General features: G+C 26.7%; 1 protein-coding gene across 4 annotated transcripts in view; it reads left to right on the forward strand.

The window, feature by feature from the left end:
• The window catches only part of LOC111037533 (high affinity cAMP-specific and IBMX-insensitive 3',5'-cyclic phosphodiesterase 8-like), a 70,113-nt gene extending 44,035 nt beyond the window's left edge, over window positions 1-26,078 (forward strand). For 2 of the 4 annotated variants that reach the window (XM_022320168.1, XM_022320169.1), the window contains exons 6-19: window positions 10,993-11,052; window positions 11,146-11,203; window positions 13,736-13,903; window positions 17,265-17,479; window positions 17,947-18,065; window positions 21,958-22,109; window positions 22,194-22,301; window positions 22,385-22,578; window positions 22,974-23,252; window positions 23,319-23,446; window positions 23,506-23,657; window positions 23,758-23,922; window positions 24,827-24,956; window positions 25,435-25,589. In XM_022320168.1, coding sequence (XP_022175860.1) covers window positions 10,993-11,052; window positions 11,146-11,203; window positions 13,736-13,903; window positions 17,265-17,479; window positions 17,947-18,065; window positions 21,958-22,109; window positions 22,194-22,301; window positions 22,385-22,578; window positions 22,974-23,252; window positions 23,319-23,446; window positions 23,506-23,657; window positions 23,758-23,922; window positions 24,827-24,956; window positions 25,435-25,589 — 2,083 coding nt within the window. Of the gene's footprint in view, window positions 1-10,992; window positions 11,053-11,145; window positions 11,204-13,735; window positions 13,904-17,264; window positions 17,480-17,946; window positions 18,066-21,957; window positions 22,110-22,193; window positions 22,302-22,384; window positions 22,579-22,973; window positions 23,253-23,318; window positions 23,447-23,505; window positions 23,658-23,757; window positions 23,923-24,826; window positions 24,957-25,434 lie in introns of all 4 variants that reach the window. The other 2 variants (XM_022320166.1, XM_022320167.1) reach the window with 2 other exon arrangements.
• The last annotated feature ends 1,678 nt before the right edge of the window (window positions 26,079-27,756 follow it).

Raw genomic sequence — 27,756 nt, forward strand, 5'->3', positions numbered from 1 at the left:
TTTTTGTTGACAAATGTATTCATAATGTTTTTGTAGTATGGTCTTTATTGAACTAAATATTTATCTAAGAATGATGTAAATATGTAAATAACTAGTAAGTTGGCATAAAATAATAATAACTGTTGCAAAAGATAATTTTGTTACTTCCCTTATTTTTATACTATAATACTTTTGTATTATAAGACTACATATACAATCTAATACTATAAACTTCGTTAATAAATTAAAACATTTTTGGATAAAGATTATAAGATATAGCTACACGCCATGTAAAAAACTTAACTAAAATGTAATTATAAAAATAAACGATTAAATTTAAAATAAATTCTATAAACTTAATAATTGCCACATAGAAGTTAAAATATTAGGAACAAATTTGTATTTAATTATTTATGTCATGACGTTTATAAATTTATAGCCTATTTTCATAGTCTTTAACAATCAATGTTGTACTGTGTATTATATTATTAAATACATATTTTGCAAAATACGTATCATATTTCCTGTGCGTTATAACGTTTTCTATGAATGTGGTATAATAGTATTTCAGTTCGTATGAATTTAATTTATATAATCGTTAGTTTAGTCATTAGCAAAACTCAGATAAGCATTGTGGGGACATTACACCCACTTAATTTTTTTAATTTTATATACTTGAACATGTATATTCATATATTCTACAATGATTTTTGAGGTTAACCCCTGTTGAATATCATGTCATAGAAAGTTCTTACGCAGAAGTGGTTTTGTTTTTCACTATCAACTTTCAAGTATTAAACAAGCTATATACGCGGTTAAAAATTATAAAAAAACCTAGTTTACCCTACTTATAACATATTAGTTATTCAATAATTTAATACATCGAAAAAAAATCAATTTACTATATAGTAGGTAATAGGTATACAAGAACACTATTACCTACGTTAAAAAATACCATTAACAAACTTTGTGCAATTTTTTATTCGTATAAAATAATATAATATATTCATAAACCTACTTTGTCTTTTTGTTTTCATAACGAAATAGCTATGGTACCAGCCGAACTCGAAAAAAGGATGCATTTTTATTTTCATCATCAACAACCGATCATATTATTAATAATGGATATAAAATATATGCTTAACTCAGAATAACATCGTTACTATTACTCTGGTAGTCTGGTCTATTCCACGCTATAAAATGCAAACGATTATAATTAGGCAATAAGTGTAGATGATTGAGTTGAACGATTCTTTTATTTTTACATCAGATTTATTCTAATATATAATACAGATACAATAATGTTTTAAAGAAACGTGTCAAATTAAAAATAAATAAATGTGTTGGGTATCTTGAGGTAGCTGTATCGTCGGCTTACAGTTTTCGTGCAAAATAATAATTCGAAAATTAAATATATTTTCATTATACTTTTAAATTTTTTTACTTACATTACTTACTTTACATTAAAAAATAGGAAAACTACAAAGTTACGTGCATTATAAGGTATAAACAAAGGTGACACAACGTCACAACAGTAGGTGCTCATATTAATGTTTAACTATATTATTCTTACTAGCTTAATTACTCGGCTTCACCCGTGTGTATTTTTATTTTTTTCATATTTACAATATATCCCCATAACTTTTCGGAACAATTTTTAACTACATGAAGGACAAAAATGATAAGTTACAAGTAGCTAGAAAACCACGGGCCACCGTGCTGCACAATACAATTAATATAATTGTTAATTACTCCACTACTAACAACATATTTGAAAATTCTTTCTTAAGGCACGCCGAAAATATGAGAGAAGAACCTCTATTTCAAATTTCAAGTTCGTACGTTGCGTAGTTTTTTAGTTACAGCGATCAGTGACTAAGTGGTATATGGATTTTATATACATAGATAATGTATCACCGATATCTATGTTATAAAAATGTATATGATTATTTTCCGATGAATAATAATTCTACACAAATACCTGAAATCGTTTGATGAGAATATTTAATTTACGATTGTTATTCACATTTCACTGATCATTGAAACGCGTAATATATAGTAAAATATTTACCAAAATGTATAGTAATATTGTACGATTTTAATAGTATATCAAATAACAACATCTATTTGAAATCAATATGCTTGTGAAATAGTTGGAAAAAATGTGTTAACGCTTTTAAATAACTTATTATTAATTGTACTTTTTTATTAAATGTTTACATCAGCAAACACATTTGAGCTCAAAGAGATATGAAGTCATTGAAAACATATTAAAAATAATTTTACTTAACTAAAAAATTTTCGGAAAATGTCATATTTTATTTTTCTCATATTAAAAGATGCGATGGATGAGAACTAATTGTTGATTGATCATAAACATGTTTATGAAATGTAGGTAATTGCAATTAAGAATATAAATATATGAATAAAATCTAGTTATGTTACTGCTTCGTCCAAAAATGAAAATGCATAAAAACTGTACGTTTAACATTACCACATGTAACGTTATGTAACATTTTTAAATGAAACAAATATAAAAATAAAATGGTAAATTTAAAAACAAAATTGTTCGAAATCTTAGGATAAAGCAAGCTTTAGAGGTCGTAATGTCATATAATTATTTTTACATATAAAATTAAATTGTTCTTTCTGTGTTCTCTATATATATTCAAAAACTACTGGACTGTTCTCAATAAAAGTTATATCAATAGATTCCTCGAAACTTGGGGACAGTTTGCAGGTTTTGTTTTCAACTCCCATAGGGTACCTTATAGGTGGCTCGTATATGAATTTTCACCTTAAGCAAATCGAATATTGGATTGTTTAGGTATAGGGTAGCTATTGGTGACAGTGGTTACAGATAATAAAATAGTTATTATGATTTTATTTAATTTTCTCAATTGTATTATATTTGACCACATTTTAGTCTAATAAAATTATTCTATATAAATGTAAAAATTAATTAACAATTATTATAGTATATAGGAGTCAAAATATATAGTTGTGGTTTACATACTTAAAAAAATACTCTATCGATTTTGACAAAAAATGATTGAGAAAATGTCGACTGAAACACAGTGGAAATGATAGATTGATAATAGACTGGTAGTCTGCTAATACAAATATTTTTATTTATATCTAAATTACGCAAATGCAAGAAAGCCACAGTTTTTAATCAATTGGCATCACATTTTGGGCACATATTATTTGCAATCCTTGTTTCACAGTTAATTGCTACCCCTTATATTATTACCAGAAGATGGGGGTATAAATCGCCTAAGGTGATAATCACCTATTATGCATATTCGTCCATTTCTGCATGAAATTGGTTACACGTAAGAAAAAAAGTCACTTATTACTACTCACCGCAGGTGGGTCGTCCATCTTGGTTTATGTACCCTGGCCAATACCAAGTAATACAGCTAGTAATATATACGTAAGTACCTACCTACCTATTCTCCCAACAACTAATGTCAACGACAGCTTTTGCATTTAAAAACAAGAAAAAAATTCTTGAACTAGTCAGTATTATTGTGGAAGCGCTTAGGCAAATGACAGATAGACAATTTCTATTTAATCAATGGACGTAACGACTGCTAAATATAACTCAGCTGAAGAAAGAAAAGTAAATAGAAAAGTGTGGTTGAACGTTTCTATAAATATGAAAATAAATTGCACGAGTACCTCCTACTGTTCTAATAGCAATATCGAACAAGACGAAAACTTGTCTTCAGCTGGATCTGATCACTAATGAATTTCTTTCATACAACAGCCTTCAACATCATCTCAAATGAGAGTATAATTACCTACTTTAATCGTTTCTTAAGACAGAACCGTAGTATCGAACCCAGCGAGGCTGTGATGATTGCTAGTGCTGTTTTAGAAGACTATACTAGAAGCGTCTAATAATTTATCAAAATCCTAATGACAGTAAACAGAAGCCAATTCTCTACCCTCTCACACTATATGTCAGTCAGTCTGTCTCTATCTCTCTGTGTCTCTCTCATTCACTCGGTTTCTACCTCCTCAGCCCGGTCACGAAATGAATTCGTAACAGAAGACCCTTATTCTTATTCCTATTACTGAGGTATTAGGTAGTAGAACATAATGATGATGACAACCATTGATAGCGACTCAGAACTCATTTTTAGACAAAAGACTATTATGAATTTATTGAAAGGCTATCGACAATATTTCCTGCGATCGGTTTTTTGTGCGTGTCATGACTCCCGACCTCGTCTTCCGGCAGTGAACTACGCAAACGGAAGGGTATTATATAATTATCCTGTGCCGCCGTCGTTTCAATCGACATAACTCACGTCGTCGGTATGTTTTTAATTACAGCACGTCTGAAACTTTCCAACTCGTTCGGTTATTTATTACAAATCACACAGCTTCTTCTCGTTCTAGAAGACTAATATATCCCACCCTCCGTCGTCATGGTAATGCGATAATGCTCTTTAATACCACTTTATTATTACAACTATATTATACTATGACTGTATAATGTTATACGCATTACCAATTGTTATACACTAATACATAAGAACCATTCCGACAATATGAGTGCATGAATTTCCGAAATTCAGGCAACCCGCGGTGTAATGGTAAATGGCCGATCCAAATTAATATATGAAAATACAAACTTAAACCTTTTGTTAAGTATTTACTGAGGCATTTAAGTATTTCGGCATACTGTTATTTTAAATACGCACACTCAAATATAATAAACGGTAAAAATAAGGATGAAAATCAAATTAACGTAGTACAATTCATATGATATTGAGATCATTTTTTTCAATGATTTTGATATATTTTAATGGTCTAGATACCATTAAATTATCAATTTTCAGAATTTTTTATGTAAAAATAAAAGTACGCAAAACTGCATAATTTATATAATAGGTACACAAATAGGTACAAATCACAACATTATGTTGGTTATAAATTGGAAACCATTTTTCATAAAATACATGAATATATTATGAGCTAAAGATAATTCTGATTTTTAATCTTACTTCAGTATTTACTTTCAATGGGTACTTATCTAAATTGATGTATATAATTTATGGCTACAATAAGCTTTATATCAAAAAATGAACGTTAACTATAAGATGACAGAAAATCAATGTTTTTGAGTGCGGTTACTTTATTTAAGCTAGTATCAACCTATACTCCATAGACTCCTTTTGTTGCTTAAACAATTTTGTGATGCTCTTTTAATTTATATATTATAAATTCACAACTTTTAATTGCACCATAAATATGTGTTAATTTGTTTTGAATTATAATAATTCATAAATATATTATGTAACGCGTAAATTCAATACAACATTAGATATTTTTAGTTACTTACAAAATAATCATTTTTATTTTCAACCTATAATCTGAAAAATTACGATAGTTAGGTAATATAAATTATAAAAAATTATAAAATATCAATTTTCATGATTCTAACATACAAAGTACCTACTATTTTAAATAGTTTATTTAAATATTCTAATTTAATTTCTACAAAGCAACATATGGTTTTAATTTTATTCAAAAATAAAATATCAATCAGTAAACGTAATAAGTAAATTTTGGTATTTTGTTATTAATATTTCTCATTCATGAATCTAATTGTTTTATTAATACATAACAATAATTATACATACATAAAAATAACTACTTATCAGTTAACTTAGTATATTTGCTCATAAATTAGGATTTGTGCATTTTTCTAACTAAGAATACAATATGTATTCTGTATAGGTATTACGTTTAAATAAGTGTTAATTTTTTTCTAATTTAAAATTAAGTTTGTATGTTTATACTCAGTAGCTATATTATAATTATTTTTAAATTATAAATTGTAGTACGAAAAATAATTAGGTATTTTAAAAGTAATTTATAACTTATTTGAGTTTATTCTATTCGTGTATTAAATTTATATTTTATTGTTTTAATTTAATTATTTATGGTCTACAGATCTTTAAAAGCTCTACAGATTTCATAAGTGTATCAAAATGTTATGCTTGTTATAATACCTTTAGTGATAAATTATTTAGGTATCAAACTTAAATAAAATATACTCAATTATAAATAGTATTTGTAGATAACATACTTCCTAAGTTAAATAGTACAAATTCTAATACGAGTCCAAGATTCAATAAATAATTTACAAATTCATAATATTTATAGTCTTTGAAAATAAAATGTAGATACATTTATAAAATTTGAATATCAAATGTATAAACAAATGTAATGGCTATCCTGTCAGCTGGAATAGCTATAGGTATAATAATAATATTCCTTTATTGCAGATCCGTCTCTCTTCTCTTAACTTGGCAAAATATTATATAATTAATTAAATTTTGAATATGACGATAAAAATACTATAATTTTGATGTCTATAAATGATTTAATTTTAAAATTGTTTTTTTTAACAGGTGTACTTACTTTTTATACACGTGCAGTTTTTATACTGTTTTTTAGATGTATTCTTAAAATTTACGATAAATTATGTCTTTGTTCCAATTTCTAATGTAAAGAGATAATAAAAGTAAATGAAACTGAAAGAAAAGAATTCTTAAAAAATGTATCGTACAAGAAACATCAAAGGACGACTGCAAAGGTCTACTCACAATTCAAAACCTCACAACAAGAACCATAATGTTTTTATAGGTCCTGCAGAATAATAAAATTAATAAAATTAATTGAAATTTAAAACTATACTTTGTCTAAAAATATTTGTATGGAAAACTAATAATATGTTTTGCTTTAGTCCAAAAACAATTTAAAAAATAGTCAGGGTTTCTGTGAATAAATGAAGACATTATTCGTTATTCGTTATTCAAACTATTTTGAACACTTATATTGTTCAGTGTTCTATCTAGTAATTTCATTTGTAAGAAGGGTTAGTTTCATTTAGCAAAAGATGTAGTGTAAATTGAAAAACCACTGAAGTGAACTTAATGAAAATGAGCCTCAAATGTTGGATCTCAACTCTGCTCCAAGATGTTTGGGACTTATTTTTTAACCCAAATGAAAATATAATACATTTTCAGATTTTATGGTTATTTTCGATGTAGTTTTTACTGTATCAAATGCACTTAAAAAATGATGTATTGTAATACATTGTAATATATTGTAATATATTTATTTGTTTTTAGAATAATTCTTAAAGTAAGTAAAAACTAACTAGAAGTTATGGGATATTATAACAACATTTTCATTGATATTCAATAATTTACTCCAATATATGGTAGTACATTAATTGAGAATATAATTATAAATATAAGACGAACAGTTGAAATTATAATATACAGCGATATCTAATGCTTACCAAAAAAAGGAAATTAAACTAATTACTACTCTTATATTTATTTAACAATACTTTATATTTTATAAAAAATTAACGTGAATTTTCTATTTATCCCGTTTTTATTTATGTAAAAAGTGTATTTTGATTTGGTATTTTTAATTTTCAAGTAAAAACATTTATGTAGTATCTAATATCTATATATACTTCTTGAAAAAAATACTTTACGAAAAACTTTTATATTATTATATTTAAAAAATAATTTTTCATAAAAGCTTTTGTTTGAAAATTAAGTTAAATGTTTGTATAACTAGGTACCTACCTAAACATCTTAATTAGGTATTTATGTTTAATATAACCTACAACTGGGGCACTTAGAAACGGGCTATTTATCGAAGTGTTAATAGTCTCGATGACTCGATCATAATTTTCTCTCAACCCTCTCCCCATCATTTGCTTAATTCGTCTCTTTTACCTTACATAACAAACAAATGTGGTGTTATATGCAACAACCTTTTTTGCTGTCCGTTTTTTTTTTTTAATACCAACCCATTTTACTCACCTTTTTATATATATATCATATAACTTATATTCTACTTCAAACTTCTCCTGAATTCCCGGTTTCCCCTCCTATTGGCTATTACCACTAAAATTCTATATTTTATTCTTTTATCTGGCGTAGCTAAAATCATTTTTAACAATAATGATGATATTATAATCATAATCATATTATTATCTTCCAGTTGAAAAAACTTGATATAACCTTTAAAATAACTGTTTAGTAATATTTTAAATAAAGACTTACGGATAAATAAAAAATGTAAGAGGGTTTTATTCAAATTTATGTTTACTAAAAATAAATGTAAACTCAATGCCCGTATATCAATATACTTAATTGGGCTTTAAAAAAACAGAACTTAAGCTTATGTAAACTATGAACACAAAGATAATCAATTTGACAATAGAATAATCTTAAGACGTTAACACTTTATTGAAAAAGAGGCTGAAACTGTTCAATGTGTAAGTTAATACAAAAAAACTTTAATAACTTAATACAGGGTACATGTATTTAGAACTTGTTCACTCAAAATACGAGAATAAAATATATATATATATATTGAAAACTTATTTAAAAAACAATACTTTGTGTAGTACTAATGATAATAAATATTTTATTAAGATGATGTTAATCAGTAATGAAATGTCTTACAACCATTTCTCCTTCGATGTCGCTAAAACTTCTCTCGTGATAAACTATGTACCCCTGGGCTATATTATAAGTTAATATTTAGTGTGTTTATTTACTTTAAGATTAGTTCAGAAATGGAATAGTCAGTTGAGGGACGAGTAGAAATCTTCTGTATTTAGCATCCCTGTGGTTATTCTAAAAGAACAGCCCTGGGCTTCAGATCCCTTAAATCTTGAGCCCTTGTTAATTTTCTGTTGACATTGACCTGACTGTTAATCGTAATCCTCATGTGAGTTATTTAGTAAACAGTACCAACATTGTGTTTGGATTATGTACCTAGACGATAAAATGTAATGTATCTATATTGCATACACATTATTAAATAATGTAATACATTATATTTTGGAATTATATTTAAGAAAAAATTTTTGTTTTTTGTGTTTCTTTTCAAGTATGATAAAGATAAGTATTTTTTTAAATTAACTTTCAACATATAAATCAAATCGTTAATAATTATTGAAACTTGAAAGAGATTTTATTAATAATTAATAATTTTATTTGTAATTAAATATAAATATTGGTAATAAATACAATTTAAGTAAATGGCCCTCCATAAATTATTTGTTTATTCTTTTATAGCATAAAATATTTTTAAAATTTAAGATTTCCTATAACTATTTTAAAAAAAAATGTTATAAGAAAATATTTAACTCCTATTTTCTGATATATAAATTTAACATACTACGGCAATCTGTTTAAAACACGTTATTCTATATAATAATTCATATAAATATAACTTATAAGTGATACTTAATGAAAAATCATAATTTTAATGTATTATTAGGTAATTAATTAAATAAATAAGTTTTATCCTATAGGAAATATTAAACAATATATTTGTTTAACACTTAAGTAGTTTTTAAACATGCATTAAAAAAAAAAAAAAACACTTTAATTGTGCTACTAATGTAATGAATATAATAAGTTAATAAAGGACAGAATTTCACTAGAATACACTTCTTGTCAACCTTTCTCGGAAGTGAAGACAGCCTAAAAAGGAATTTCGGGGAGTGTTATCATGGCACGGAAATCGAAAGAGGCGGTGTGGTGGCCTTAAGTTTGTGTTTGTCACGGTAGATAAAGAACACTCGGGACAGCCCAACATCCTCGAGCAGACATTTGATTCACTTTTTACTAGTGTGCCTAATGATCCAAATACTAGCATTATGTTATGACATGTTTTGCGGTTCATTCGCCACTGAGTAAATGATTTTAATCGTGTTTTTCGCTCCATTGTACCCTAAGCGTTTGTAAAAATATCAGCCAATCCACGATAAATTTCTTTTACGCATTTTTTAGTGTGGTATAATAAGACATATACAAACAAGAGCAACTTAAATTCAGTTGTAATATTTATAGTATAATTATTATTACTCTAACCTCACTTAAAATAAATACATGCTTAAAAGCTTCAAGTGTTCTTTTTATTATTTAAATACTACATCAAATGTGTGTTTTAAATTTTAATAGACCATTTGGTCTATTTTTAATTTAAACAATTTGATATCATTTTATAAATCCATAATATAATTTATATTCATGCGTTATTTATTTTATTAAATTCTGACATTCCATGTATATTTGTCTGCAGAACTTTTTTAATTGGTATCCACGTAAAAATATAACACAGCTATTTTAAGGATATATGTTTTTTTTTGGGGGGGAGGGGGGCAAGACTGATCCTTGATTTCCGAAGTTTTCAGTTGGTTGATCGAAGTAGATTAACATTTCCAATATAATATAATGTAAAATCAACAAAATTCGCTGAAAGTTTTCAACATCTCAAACGTATGAATTTGACTTATCATACAGAAAATATTTTAATCGGCTCATACAACCATAATAAATGTAAGACATTGATGTTATATAACACCTTAGGTATCTACATGTAGATAAGTTATGAATATTTTATGGGGTTAAAAAGAAAATGTTCTGCATTTTAAATTGTACATCCATCTTAAAATAAGTAATTTATACCCTTTTTTTTATTGAACTTAAGCCCGGCTACTAAGACCATTAGCTGTGTAGGGGTTATGAACTGTAGTACGGGGAAGGTTGGTACGGTAGGTTGTTTTTTTTTTTGCGATTGTTACGGTTGTTACGGTAGGCAGCAAACACGTCTATGTGTGGCAAGGTTTTTAACTACTATGAACCCGGGTGGTCACCCATCCGGGAGCTAGTAGCTGTGGCCGTTACTTACTCCCAGTCGCATTCCGTGACTGGCAGCAGCCACGCCGAGCCACAATTTTTTACACTTATTATATACATAGGGCTACGTATAAGTTAAAAAACTTCTGTTAGATTTCAATAACCTTATTGTCTTACTGAAGCGTATAAAATAAACATAATATGTATAAATAATATACATTTATATAATTATATTAGGAATTGAATATTTCCTTGTGTTAATTTTAAATAGGTATAGTATGAGTATTGATTGAATGTTGTTTTTTTTCCATAGGTCGTTACGTTCGATTAGAAAGAATGCTCACGTTGTACTTGTCGCTTTAGTAAGGAAAAGGTAATCAATTTCTTTTCACTTATACTGTAATTCGACGGGCGATGATGCGAAACCTCATTGGTTGATAAAGTAAAACGTATTTGTTTTTTTCAGCCTTGTGTTGAGGAACGAAAAAGACGTTACGTCAATTTTAACCAGTGGATTTAATAAGGTAGGTGTCATTTTTTATTTTATCCAATCCAATGCTTAATTTAATTTTACACGAATAAAATAAAACCTCTTGTAGAATGCCCCAATGTATGCAATCATTTCTACATAACCTTCTTTAATTTAATTTAGATAATTGTATCCATAATCCATATACATTGTTTTATATTCATACGACATGTAAGGAATGTTCTTTTTTTATTTTCTTCAAATATTATCTTAGATACTACTCTATATACTACCTATATATTATTCATGATTCTTTGTTATACATTACTAATCATATAAACTCACAATATTTTGTTTTATTAATTATTACCACTATCTTATACATTGTAACCTTTAAAATTGCTTATCTGTACTTTCAAAAACATCAGTTGTAGTTGGCTACAGTAATATAGTATTTAACATTAGCTGTAAAAGGAATTTAATGTATAAAATATTATAATAATATACAATGGAGCTTTAAAACAAACTTAATTATTAAAAATTCAAAGTACAAAAAATATAGTTTTATTTAGATACTGCAGCTTTTAAATGTTTATATGATTTTAGTTTTATATCATTGCCATGCTTTAATTATGTTTACAACGTTAAAGTAGTTAAACTCATAAAAACAAATAACATTTTAATTAAATATTTTATGTTTTATCAATAACCTCCGGGAATGCTTTATTAGCTTTTCACTTGGATTGTTTTTTTGTACATGTAGATCGAACAGAGATAAAACGTATCATCCTGCCCAATTATTTGGTTAATATAGTAATTTGGCCATCTATAAAACACTTAAAAATCTGATTGGCCTTAATTTCTACTTTCATAATAAATTATTAGATAATTTGAAAGATTTTAGTTGTATATTTTTCTATTAATTTCTATAAATTCGAAAAACATTTTAAATACAATCAAGCAACTGACATCTTGCACTTTCTAACACGCATAATATTATTATTGTAGAGTATTTTGATGTACATTCCATTCATCCTAAAATAGTTGATTCATTTAAAACTACAATAACTTTAAATTATCTATGTTAAAATAACTATTATTAAACTTAAAAGCTCAAATAAATTTGTCGTTTGGTGTTCGGTTTAGTTAAATGTTGTTAATTATTCTAGATAACGTTTTTAGATTCTGATCCATAACGATTTTCTATTTCTGATATTTTTTCTTGTGTTAATAGCAATTGTTATTTCAAATGATTTAAATGAATTATAAAGTGCCGCTTTATATGTTTCTCATACGAAATGACAATAGGATATTAATTAATATTACATTTTTTTAATTATCTCTATCATCATTTGAATATTTTTATCTGTAATTATTACTTCATTATTTTATAAGCTAAATAAAACTGGTTAGTTAACCTTTTTTAAAGGCTTTATATTTCTGTACTTCAATATATTTTAAAAGCTATTGTTGATACGCCCAGTGATTTTCGATGGTTAATTTATTGACTGGGAAAAAGAAATACTGAAAAAGGATGTATGCCATAAATAATGAAGTAAAAAAAACGGAAATTTGTAGTGAATCATATTTTCTCTATGGTATGATATATGAGGTATTTGTATTATTATAAATTAATACAGTTGCATACAGACGATACGATCTTCTAAGACTTTTTTTTTTAATTAATCATTTATATTTTTAATATTATTTTGCACCAAAATCACTTCTCCCTACTATATTTTATGAATTTAAAAAAAACAAGTTTTACCTAGTTGGATACTTATTTTGTGATTTATGTTACATTCTATCTATTCTTCCCAAGTTTTATTAATTTCCTTATAAATAAAAATAAAATTTTAAATAAACTTAACACGACTTCAGATATTTTAGATATTCTTATTGATGACCGAAAAGAAAATATTATAATGGCCATTTTGAACCTTTCAAAGAAGCTAAGATAACTCATAACAATCAGAAACCTTCATTTAATTTTACTTCTTTTCATTGTCTGATACAATTATAAAACAAATATCAACCAAGGAAAGTTATTTCAAAGGTTAAGCCATGCATTTAAAGAAATTTTCTCAATATTTAAATGCCTACCCGGTAAATATAATGTTATTATCATCAAGTTGAAATTATTTATTTTCTTAGTATACGAACATACTTTTTTATATATTTAGAGAAAAAAATGATCTTTGTATAAAACTATTTTTGTAATTCATTTGAAATCAAGTAAAATCAAGTTAACTATAGTAATACAATTAAAGCTTACAAGTTAAAGATTCGTATAAAGCAACCATTCTGTTTTACATTTTTTTAATTTAATACTTAATATTTCTATAGTAAATATGTATTGTAACGAGAGAAGTGAAGTTTTATAATTTCAAAAATGGTAACCTATTGTCTATTGATTATATTGTTTACCTAAAATATTCATAATTCGATGTTTCACATTATTTGGTTGATATTGAATGATGCTGTATGTATAATGTATATTATGAATATTTTTACAATGTTTATACGAATATGCATTTAGGTACACCATAATATTTAATTTAATTTAGTAAAAAAAACATTATTACAGATAATAGTAGAAACATGCAACAAAAACGTATGGATCAAAGAGTTGCAACAGCTAGAAAAAGAAGATGTAGCGATGCGATCAATGCTAGCACAGCAAGACGCAGTTTTAGCTGCACTGGACAAGACCAAAGACCTCGTTATCATTACCGACCTCAAACACAACATTCAAGTAAACATTCATCGAATTGAAAGATTAATTTTTTAGAACTTCAAACCCTTATATTCTCTCTCTCTCTCTCTCTCACTATTGAGCTTTTGCAAATGATCAATAACTCTGTTGCTTCGGTAAATATGCCGACGTACATAACATCCCTTGGGTGCATAACTTGTTTGTTTGCTTTTGGACCAGTGTTGTTCTAGGTAAACCGAGAAATGTGGACGAATAAAAAACGATTTTGGGGGGGGGGGGGGAGAGGCTTTAGGTAAAACCACGAAATTAAATTATCTCATCCAAACTCCAATGACCGCATAACAAAAACACTTTGCTATTTAACATTTGCTGGCTGTTGTAATAGTAACATTTTCAAATCCATTTTGTAAATTGAGGGAATGTCCAATTGACACCTATAATAATAAATTATTAAAATTACAAAATAAATGTTTTACATCTTATTCAAAAAATAATAAAACTATAAAAGATATAACTAACCAACCAAAGTTAAAATATTATGATTAGTTTAATAACTAGTTTAACTACTCTTGTTAATTAATATTCAATGAGTTTATAAGTATAAGTAATTTATTTATAAAATAGCATCCTTACGAGTAAAAATACAGAATTAAGAAGTGTTGACTCAACTAATTGACACCTGTTTATATGCTTGGTAAAAATACATTGTTATAATATTTAAAGGGAATATTGTATATATTATTGTTATTAATTTTAAATTCGTACTAGGAAAATTCACGTTTCAATGTTTATTACATAAATTTACAATTTAATGTTTTATTCATAGTACCGTAGTACGCTGTATAGAACATTAAACAAACTTCTCCCAGTTAACCCAAATTTATTTGAAGAATAGTATTTATCCAAAGCTTATAAACGCAAAAAACGTAGTCACACTGTAAAATATTACACATGTATTTACAAAAATTATTTAACAACACCACATATTTTAATGACAGCTGGAAAAAATGTAAAAAAAAAACAAATACTGTATCTAATTCGAATTATTTTAATAATCGATTTCGAAAAAATAAATTAATATAATACTCTTTAAATTGAAATAACATAAATATTTAATGTATTAGAAAAAAAGATTGTAACCAAATATTTTACTGCCTAGTAGAACAAAAGTTTATATTTAAACCAATTTTATTTGATGAAATAATAAAAGAATTTACCAAACTGTTAGTAGTATTTACTTTAACGTTTTCGAGAAGGTTCAACGATTTTGTTTGTATTCCTTTCGATATTGGAGGAGTACGACCACTTTTGTTCTCAAGAAAAATCCAATTTCCACCAATTTGTACTGAACTGGTGTCAAAAAAATAAAATAATAATGGTGCATGTACTCTTGTTTGAACTTTTGACTTATGGTAAGATTCAGTGAGGCATACTATACATTGTGTAAATACTAAATATTTCTAAAATCTGTTCTTTTGAATTACCAAACTGATTTTATTTCGATTTCAGATAGCCACTTTAGAGTGAACATATTATTTTCAATATTGAAGTTCCTAACTAAAATTTTTTCTATCTGTTTATCCTGTTTACCTTAATAATGCACTAGGCAAATGCCAAGTTATAAACTATAGTATAGAACTGATACAAACTTAACTATTTTATATTTTCTCATGAAACCTAAGTACATAAAACATTCGTTAACTCTTCATAATATTATAATATTAATTTAAACCAATTATCAATTACCTACTGTATAAAAAATTACATAGACACCTGTATTACGTACACTAAGATAATGGCGTCAATAGATATACAAATTTATATATGTAGAATTTATTTTTTTTAAATAACACAAAGATTTTTTCAAGTACATAATAATAAAAAAAATACAACTATCAGAATTGTGCTTTATTTAAAACCTATCATTTTAGAAAACATTCGTGAAGCTTATATAAGATTATTATTTTCTATATTAAATTGTGCTGTCCTAGTGTATATGTAAAATTATGTAAACATGTACCTAATATTTTTTCCGTTTCATTTTCTTTACCCCTCGGGTAATTATTGATACATACACAACATTATTAGTGGAAGCTATTTACATTGTATATAGTACATAATGTACCCTATTAACTTTTTTTAAAATTTAAAACATCATTTTATGCTATTTTATTTCTAGTCAGTTGTCGATATCCTGTCATAGTTTGTACAATATATAAACTGTTTCATTATAGTTAAAATATAGTCAGTATACTTCATAGTATTAAATTCTGAAATGTAATTATATAATATTCATAACTATACAGACAAATAATTTAAAAAACAATTTAATTTTCAATTAAGTTTTGTACTCGACAACACGTTTTAGTACAAAAAATTACCGCTGTTCTCTTGAAGGATAAACTAATTTTAAAAACATAAAAATAAGCGTCCAGAAATGTATGTTTTTTTACTAATAATATAAGTAGAAAAAAAAATTAATTTAGCTTTATTTTATACCCAACCTATACAATTATAACTATAATATATTGCAATTTACTGAAAATTGATTAACACCGAATAAGCTACATGTTCTGATCAAAAGTTACAATAATAATATTTAAAATCAATTGTATTATTAATATCATACTGTTAAATCTATTTAAGCATAAAGTGTCATATTTGTATTAATTATCGACGACATAAATGACAAATAGATTTTACCAAACAATAAAAACTGAAATGGGGCCTTCTAATTTATAAAGTAAATTATGTCAACAAAGAAAATTCTTATTGAAAGAAAATATAAAATATAAATTATTAAATGACTGATAACAGCACTTATTATTTATTGCGCAAAAATTTTAATAATTATTGGTAATTTTACTGCTGCTTTTTAAATACCTGTTTGTTAAATAATATATTTATTTTGTGTCATAATACAGTGTCACATTATTTTTATTTCAAAACGACAAAGTATGGTTTACTAAGAGATAAATAGTTTACTATTTGAAAATTTAATTTACATGTTGCTTTTCTCATAGGTTACAATGATGTGAAATCTTTATTAGGTACTTAGAATGTTTTAAGAAATTCTCTTTTCTAACCTAAATAGGTTTAAACGTGAAATATTGCATTCTAGTATATTGGTCAATATCCATTTTGTGGTCCAGCGTTATTTTGTGTTGTAAATGGAAAAATCTATTTTTCTTTTTAATACCACGCCAACGAAACAAATTCAAAAGACAATCAGGAAAAAGTTATCCCAATAGGACCATTCTTGGTTAATTCTCCATTTACTATTACGACTTATATGTACACTATTTGCATATATAAAGGATGTTATTACAACTATTAACCATTTCTCGAACCATTTCATACCAATATATCATGTAAATAATGCTGATGTTTAACCTTGCAGTACATGAATAAGTCGGGCTCGGTGATTTTGGGATATACCGCTGAAGACGTTATAAACAGACCGCTGGCTGTATTCCACCAGCTGGGTGATATCGACCAAATTACCAAAAAGCTAGAGAAAAACATCGAATGGGATGGTAAAGTATCGTGGAAGTGCAAGAGCGGCGAACACGTGTACCTACATTGCCGAGCTTCCCCATTTCGACCGTTTGGCAAGTAAGTTAAATTGTTAAAAATGACCCGAAATGCATTTTTAAAATTCAGGATATTTCAATCAATAACTCGAACAAATAATCTATAAGTAAATAAATATTCTAATTTTCAAATAAGAAAAACAAACCTAAAGAAAGTCAACTCAAAAAGAAGGACATTTTTTATTAATTTTTCAATGTGTTTTAATAAATACGTGTTTTTGTATTACACATATTATACATACACTGTATATGACTACTAAACGTACTTTTTATTTCATAAACAATTTGATAATTCCTTGTAATATTAATTTTACTGTAAAATGTGCGTATTTCCTCAATAAAAAAAAGAATTGGTAAAAATTGAATGAATATTAAAATTTTCACATTACGTACCTATTGGTGTGAATATCGTTATAAAACAAAACGAACTAGTAATCCTTTGGTCTTATTTCAATAACTCATGTTCTCATTAAAGGTTTTGGTTTTCAGAGAAACAACAAACTACATATATATACAAGAAAGTATTATAGATGTACATGGTTTTCCAAGAGGAAGTGTACCATCCATTCGTAAAGGATCATATGACCTCAAATCTATTAACAGCGATGGTAAATAATTAAATCCGTACATTTATAGTTTATAAGGTATAAAAGTGACTTTTTCATCACGATAAATACACATGTATATTTAAAAGGAGATATCCTGAACTCCTGACTAACTAACCACGTACAGCCAAAACTATGATAGCAAGAGACTTAATATTTTCTATGTAAGGGTGCACTAATAAAATATTTAAAAAAATTCTCATTTTTAAGATAAGTTCACCCAGAGATATTGTTTAAGCAAACAGAAATCTAATATTTTTTGTATAGGTGGTTGCTATTGGTTAAAGTAAATAAAATAATTATAAAAACAAAATTAGGGTGACTGTACATTAATTTGAAATAAGTTTTTTGCTAATGACTAATCTTAGAAATAACTGGATTAATATAAATAAAAGTTATATCAATAGATTCCTTAAAACTTGAAGGGTGTTTTAAGCTTATTTTTTCAACCCCTATAGGTCCTGCTACAAAATGCCTCTCATATGAATTAAGTTTTGCTGCCTCACGAAAATCGAATATTTTATTGTTTATATATAGCAGAGTTCCTATTGGTTATAGAAAATTAAATAGTTACTATGGTTGGATATATTTTTTTTTTCATGAACAATTTATATAAATATAAATGAGGATTAATTAGGAAAAACCTTGCATTTCTAAAGCTTAATTATACGAGTATGCCCCCAATTCTAGTGCAGTATAGATAAAAGTTCGAAACAAAAAAAAACATGATAATAAACATTGTTACCAATCTTCTCAACATGTGTGAAAATTTAACTCTTTAGCAAACATACATGATACTATATTTTTATTATAATTTTTTTACTTCTCTTGGGTATCACAATTTCAAAGTATTCAAATTTTGATTTTTAAACATACATAGTTAAATGTGATATTGAAGTACACGTACAGATACATTTGGCTGTCTGTCAACCTGTCTATCTGTCAGCTTGTCTGTTTATCCAAGAAAGGCTCCTAAACGGATGAATCGAATTTAATGGGTTTTCACATCTTTTATTGTAAAAACAAAAACGATAGATGGCTAGATTAATTTTAACAAAACTGGAGAGTGCTAGTGAGATTATAAAAATGTAAAACATCATGATGGAATTATTTATATTTTAAAAGACTACCTGTGTATCATGTTTGTTTGTACAATTTTATGTTAAATTCAAAAATTATACACGATTTTTATGTTAGCCTTATAAAGAGAAAATTGTACTCGATTTGTAACCACATTAAACTATAACTCAACATTATCCTTAACTCTTGAGCCTGAAAGGTTTTGGGTAAAAAACATCAACAAGAAATTCAACATTATTTATGCAACCATTAACTTCCCGGCTAAATTCAAAATCTAAAATACTATTTAATAATTATTATTTTACATGGCATTATCAAATATAATATTTTAAAACAAACTCCCTTTTAAATAAATCCACGAAAATCAGTCATCCAAAAACTCTGTTGTATAGATTAATAATACAAACTTTAACTTATTTATAGAAATAATTCCGTCTGTTATATGATAATTAATAACAATTTTAAGAAGACTTTGCGTGAATCTCTACACAAGAACTTACGTTACTCCTATCATTAAAACATTTGTGTAAATGTAATATATTATTCAACAAAATTATTATGAACTAAAAATAATGTGAACAAAAATGAATTCAGTGGATTAAAGTAATAATATTTATTGTTAATTTGAAGTAGCTAAATTATGACTAAATGTAGTCAAAATAATCATGTTATACCTACAGGCTTGAGACTATAAGTGTATATTTTATAATTTTGTTTAAAACTACCAGGTAAATATATTGCATACACAGTACCCACACATAAATCGCACATGGTTTGATAAATAACTTTTATCATGTTCCACTATCATTAATTAAATATACACATAAATGTCGTCTGAACCCTTTTTACACAAAAACCCTTGATTACGACCAAATATTGTACCCGTGTAATAGGCAAAAATTACTTTTTAAAGCATTTCTGTTAAGAGTAAAATATAATTTAATAGATCCATAATTTATATATGTATTAAGTATTATAATACTTATTGTGACCCTTTAGGGTACATCAAAAAATATAATTGAAGAACACTGAAAACACGCCACATAAATGTTAAAATGCAAACAAATAAAAATAAAATGTATTTCCCAGTAGTAGAAACTACTCAATTAATGACTATACTATAAAATAGGTATTTTATATTTAATTATATAGAATAATATTTTCTCTAGATATTTCATCGACATACAGCCAATATGAGCTGTGTCTATTATTATAAAAGCTGTATTATTTCTGATTACATACCATAATTTATAAAAACCAAGTTTTATTATCTTTCCAGTCAATTTAATATTTTGTAAATTCCATTTCGTACGAGAATGGACTATTATAATCGTTTTTGAAATGTCCAAATCTAATGTATATCATTTTTTCTTTGTATTTTATCAACATACCTTTCAAAAAGTTAAATCATAATAATTGAACGATTCAAATATGTTAGAACCTTAAAATAAATTGTTATAATATTATGTGGTCCCTTTCAGGAAAATACGCTGACGATGAAGGTGTAATTATGCCTGCCTTTTACAACACCACCCAATCATAATTTAAAGATTTTAATAATTGCATTAAAACTAATAAATATAATAATGATTTTGCATATTTATAATAAACTCATACGTTCGCTATATGTTAGGTGTACCTATACATACATATGAGTGTGTGAATAGTTAAACTTACAACTTATTTGTTTGTATATTATTATAATAATATCATATATCCACCATTATACAAAATATTATCAAAAAAGGGGAAGTAGGTAACCGCTTAGGGCTCAGCTATACAGTAGGTGTATATTGTCAATGAATAAGTCACTGCGGGAATCATTTGTTAAACTTGAATTCTATAATATATCATTAAATACCAAAAACGATTCTGAGCGAAGACGGTCAGCGTATGACTACATTTATATTTTAAACTGCTACTATATAGGCAATTGTTTATTTTAAAATTAAAGTAATACAGTAGATTGAATTGTTTTTTATCGAAAACTTTGCATATTGAAATGTCAATATACCATTATGAGTATAAATTATAATAATATAATAAATTAAAAGTTTCAAGTAGTCAATAATAATATTTTTAAATTACAACAAAATAATTAAAATCGTTATTCTTCGTTCAAATATCAAATGCTGTTCAATGTCCAAAATTTAAATTAACTACTCATGATAACTTCTGTGTAATAAATGTTCAAATCTTAGGTATAGATTTTATGAACTACAATTTTGATAAATTTTGTGATTATGTATTTTTGATATTATTTAGTTGGTATATGAACAACTTATGAGAAACCTTGCATTACAATTTTAAGATTTTTGACAGAGTGAAAAATCGTTTATCGACATGTATTGAAAAAAAATAGATAATGTCAAATTCCTCAAATAAAAATGTCTATATATAGCTCAAAACGAGTCAAAATATTTAGAAAATTCTAATACAAACATTTAGGGACAATGTCAATTATTTACAGCTATTCATTTTTGAGTTAGAGTTATAACAAAAAAAAATACAAAATAAATTTTGTTGAAAACTGATTTTACGTAAAAATTCCTTTTATTTCGCGATTATTTTGTAAAACACTTGAAATTTTCTACTTTTAGTCCCTCATAGTACAAACTAGATTCAACTTTCTATCAACAACCATCCTCAAAGTTTAAAATCCAAGCATTTTTTTTACCAGAAAAATTATGTTAAGAAACAAAAAAAAACTAAAAATCTTTGTAAAATCATTACATTCATCGCTCCGCTCAGAATCTAACATCAATTGTTAAATTTGTGACATAAATTTTTATCAGTTCTAAATTGAATTTATTAGATTTTTCTATAATAGGCGCACAGTCAGCTCGAAGACAAAGTTTGGCAAAACTACATAACTTGCCACTTGAAGCGCCAATCACAAAAGTAATATCATTGATATGTACCGCTCAAGAAAACTCAAACGACCAAGTCGTACAAATTTTGGATAAGGTATGGTAATCTCAGGTTTATGTCTCATTATTATTGACGTACAAATATATTTTGAAAAAAAATACAAATTATATAATATTATAGGTTGTTGATATATTGCGTGTCACTGAACTATACTCGTCACATTTAAAAACCGAAAATATCAAATACGATGATCCCGTTACGTCAGATCTAATCGGAGCTCTTATTACGGTACTGTTTTTCGACAACATAATAATTGTGTTAACATCCATGTAAATATATAATACTAAATAATATATTTTGTTTTATTTTAGCAAGGGCCTGTGCACGTAACATCCACTCGAAGAAGCTCTAATGATTCAGCAACTGTTAAGAGCCAGCCTTACGGTTTGGGTATTGCTAAAATGAATTTTATGACAAGTGTAACTCCTCAAATCAAAGAACTCTTAGACATGTCTCTGTATTGGGACTTCAACGTGTTTAAACTCGAAGAACTTACTATGAAAAGGTGACGGATACATAAATGTTTTGAATTACCATGGTAAAAATTAGTAAATATTTTGGCCAACAAGTTCATAAAATTCATTAGTTGATCATCTACTATTACGAAACGTTATTAGTTTCACTTTTAGGTTTTAAACTTGATTGCTATAAATATGACAGTGAAGCCCCACTGCCACATCACCATTTTAGGAATAAATGATTAAATAAAACTTTTTCTTCTTAATGTTTTTTTTATATTAGCGATACAAGTAGCAAACAACCAAAAAATAATTTTGATGGGTACATCGTATTTGTCTTATTATATTTCTTTTTTCTGTATAGTAGGTATCAATTATATTTTATTGTATATTATTTTCAATTTAAATAAAAAAAAAAAAAATTAGTTATTCTTAATTTTAGACCTTTGGTACATCTGGGAATGAATCTACTGACACATTTTGAAGTACACAAAACATTAGGCTGTGATGAACGAACATTGCACGCCTGGTTAACTGTGGTCGAGGGTCATTATCACGCTAAAAATACTTATCACAACTCTACACACGCCGCCGATGTTCTTCAAGCGACTGCCATGTTTTTGGAAAAAGATCGCATAAAGAGGCTTTTAGATCAATTAGACGAGGCATGCTGTCTGATCGCAGCAATCACCCACGACATCGATCATCCCGGAAAATCGAGGTTAGACCACACCAAAACCAAACTTAAACCATTTGGCAATGTGATGATGTATTATTTTTTCATTAGCGCATTCTTATGTAATTCCCAAAACGATTTGGCTATCCTGTACAACGACATAAGCGTTTTGGAATCGCACCACGCCGCTTTAACGTTTAAGCTCACTACTAAGGACGAACGGTTGAACATTTTTAAAGGTACGTACTTTGGCTGATGTCCAAATTTAGTTTACTCAGAAAAATAAAAATGCATTTAGGTCTGGAAAAAGACACGTACAAAGTGGTAAGACAGAACATTATCGACATGATATTGGCCACCGAGATGACGAAACATTTCGAACATTTAGCCAAATTCGTGAGCGTATGCAACAAACCATCGACACTCGACGAAGCGCCCGTCGATGGATTAGTGAGTAGAACCAACCTCCCAACATCATATTTTACAACTGAATTATATACCTATTATACCTTTAAGATAATGAAACGCTAATTCTATAAAATTATGTTAGACTCCTAGCGAAGTAAGTCCTGAGGCTATAATGCCTACCAGTGCCGAGGAAATAAATCTGGTGAAGAGGATGTTAATCAAATGCGCAGACGTGTCCAATCCGACAAGACCACTAAAGATGTGCGTAGAATGGGCCAAACGGATTGCCGAGGAATACTTTAATCAAGTATGAAAGGACTTCTTATAATATGTTAATTATATGTGTATATTCTTATTTTAAGAGAATAGTTAATGTAGAAACAAAGTATTTAAATATAATATGTCCCTAATGTCTTGGTAGTTGATACCTAATAACCCTAAGTATATTGGTACGTACTTACACGATAAATCTTGTGTTTGTGCCCATGCACTGTGTGCTGTGTAGTACCTGCGTCAAAATATTGCAATGTAGCGTGCAGGATATGAAAATACAAAATGTAGCAGAAATTTTAAGTGTAGTAATAAATTTCCTAGAAAGTGTTTATAAATTTGCACCCCCCTCCTCTAAAAGTTTGATTGATGTATATAAAAATAATGCAGTACTATTATTTTTCAAACAAGAGCTGAAATATAATTTTATAAACTCTTATAAATGTATTATGTATGTGCTAATGTATGTTTAATTAATCTATAGTTATTTTTTATACACTTTGATGAAACAATTTTTTCTCGGTAAAAACATAAAAAAAATATATATGTATATATATTATAAACATGAAGACTAATTTCAAGCTACTAATACCACAATCCTATTCATACTATTCTAAACTAAGTACGTTGTTGGTATTGACTTATTAGTGAATATGAATATTATAATATTGATACATTATTAGGTATATGATAATTATAATATAATAAATAGTATTATTATTATAGGTACTAATAGTACCTAATATAAATAAATAAAAAAATATCATTAGAAAATTAGGCACTCTTTACCACTTTATTTTCATCAAATAGACTACAAGAATAATATACAGTATAAGAATGTACAAAGCTTATTGGTAAAAAAAAAACACAATCTTATATACTTAGTTTTAATGTGTCATTTTATAAAAAATTTTCTAATGAGTGTTAATTTTTGTTTTCAGACTGACGAAGAGAAACTCAATCATTTGCCAGTGGTTATGCCAATGTTTGACCGAGTGTCGTGTTCCATACCAAAATCTCAAATCGGCTTCATGGACTACATCATAAACGACATGTTTGAGACGTGGGACTGTAAGTACATAGGCGTGATCACATCTTATAGCATTAGAATCAATGTTCAATACCTAATTCCTAGGAATTATAAAATGGATTTATAATATTCAGTTTTTGTAAATGAAAATATATTTTAGTTTTCTAAATGTACTTTATAATTATCGATAAAACAAGTTCTATCATTAAAATTCAGTTTAAGAAAATTTTCTGCTGCAATAAATTGCTATATCAAGGCTTTCAGATGAATTTATTTTAAGTTGGTAACTAAAGGTTGAAAATAGACGCATAATAATTATTGTATTATGTTGTATTATGTTATATTATAATGACAACTAAATTGAAAAGATTCAGTAAAATTATCAAAATTCAAAAAGGCCGCTAGCCCCCCGACTTTCGTTTATAAGTAGGTAGCGTCAAATCCAATACTAGTATCATTTGATCAAATAATTCTATAGATCAATATTTATTAGAACATACCTTTTATTGTGTTTTTCAGCATTCATAGACATGCCGGAGATGTTATACTACATGAGGAGTAACTATCAATACTGGAAGGATCTGGAAGAAAAAGGAACGATCAGCTTTAACGACATTTGCAAAATGATGACCACCACCTTGCCAAAGATACCCGAGTCCAGTGGCAACCACTAAGAAAATTATTGACGAACTCTCTACAAACTGCTGAGTCCACTGTATTAGACATAGAGGTCGACGGATAAAATATTTCTAAATCTATTGTTCGGTAATTGTCTGATACAAAATCAAGGTGGATAATAATAATTATTATTATTAATATTTATTGTACAAAATGTGTCCAACGATTCTATCGATGTTAATTGGAAATATTGTTTTATAAGGATATTTACTTTTCGTATCCATAAAACATTGGAGTAAAAATAATAAACCAATGCAATATTTATTTTTATGTGTATAATATACTTCTATTTAACTAGTGTATATTTTGTATATAGTATTTACCAATACCCTTACCTTCAAATTGAGCATGTTTTTTTATTATTATTATCATTATAATTATTGTTTTATCATCTTTGATAAATTATGTAAGTTATACTTATACGCTATTTTCTGCGTTTTATTATAGAATATTTTCGGTTTACGTAAAATCGAATTTAAATACTATTCGGTGTTAAAAAATTATTATTATAAGTTCTAATTTTTTTAAGCATATAGAATTTTCGCCAATACTTAAGGTACCTAAAATATTATCACGGTAAATTATTTTTGTTACCATTAAGATTATCTAAAGACTATTAATATTATACTTTATACTACTTATCATGTTGTATTGTAAAAATATATATAAAAATACCATTATATTTGTAAACATTTTGGGCGCTTCCTGGTCGTGTGTCATATGTGTTTATTGACAAAAAGGTTTAGATTTTGTCCGTACATAACTGAGGTTTACAAAATGAGATTTTGTCATTCGTGTACATTATGTTGCGTATCCAAACACCTTAATCTCTCAACATTTACATCATTATAAGTTTATGATGTTAAATACAAAAAAAGATTCAAACTATAATGTTATCTGATATTACTGTTTGATTAAACACACAATCCCCCTTCTCGTCCATAATTCAAAAATACTAATTAGCTCGTTAACCTTTTCTATTTTTACATTTCAACAACATACATTATTGGCTTACAGTTTTAAATTAAGAATACTACATTCAATATGTAATAATATATTTATTTACTATAATAATATTATAAGCCCCATATAAAATTTTTAAATGTATTATTGTATAGCTTTTGTACATAGTTATAAAGGCGAACCCAAAATGTAAGTATTAAAATTAAAACGGTAAAAAATATTTTAATATTGTTATCTTATGCCATGTCAATATTGGTGTAACAATTGTTTACCAAAACACATGATCAAAGTCATTACCAGTTACCACTTACCTATAACCTATATAATGCACAAGAAATATAATATTATAACATGGTATTTAAAAACTGGATGTATACTTAAATGATCAAATTGTATTTTATCTAAATAAACTATTTAGTTAATTATAGTCACTAAGTGACTTCACGATTATCTTATGTAGGTAGGTACGTATTGTACACATATATAATAAATAATAAGTTAAACAACTTTTTTTTGTTCAACAAAATATAATATTATTTTACATAATTGTAAACTTTGGAAAATTGTGTTTTAATAACTTTAGTATGAAAATAACTATACCTACACTATATCATTCTTCATTGTATAATTTATGATTAAAAGTCTAAAATACTTACCAATACTATAAATTACTGCTTATTGATTTTGTTTGTTTACAGTATATAATTTGTTATGAATATTTTCGTTAAAATGTATTTATTTCCTAATTTAAAATTGATATTTAATTTTTTTAGTTATCGAGCAGTAAATTTCAACACATTGTCATAATAACTGAATTGGTGACGAAAAATAAACAATAAGGCTACTTAATATTGAATGTGAATACCTATTGAAAGCCACCAATCTGAATGAAGACAATAAGACATCGATGGTTTAAAAATAATATGTACCTATATACTCATACAATAATTATTTACAATTTGTTCAATTGTAAGTTATACAGCAGCACATTGTTATTTAATGCTGTTAAAGAAGCAGTAATTTGTTTGTAATTATTGTAAACTATATGGCTTCTCCAAACAAGCAAATACAATTCCGTTTCAAGTTTTTCGGAATAATTATTCCTTCATACCTAATTATCAAAGTATTATTATAATATGGTCATTGAATCGCTGAAATAGTAGCCATCCTGTTATCACTTGATCGTCAAATTTGTGTTTT

The sequence above is a fragment of the Myzus persicae genome, unplaced genomic scaffold (genome assembly GCF_001856785.1).
Source record: "Myzus persicae strain clone G006 unplaced genomic scaffold, MPER_G0061.0, whole genome shotgun sequence".
Classification (NCBI taxonomy): domain Eukaryota; kingdom Metazoa; phylum Arthropoda; class Insecta; order Hemiptera; family Aphididae; genus Myzus; species Myzus persicae.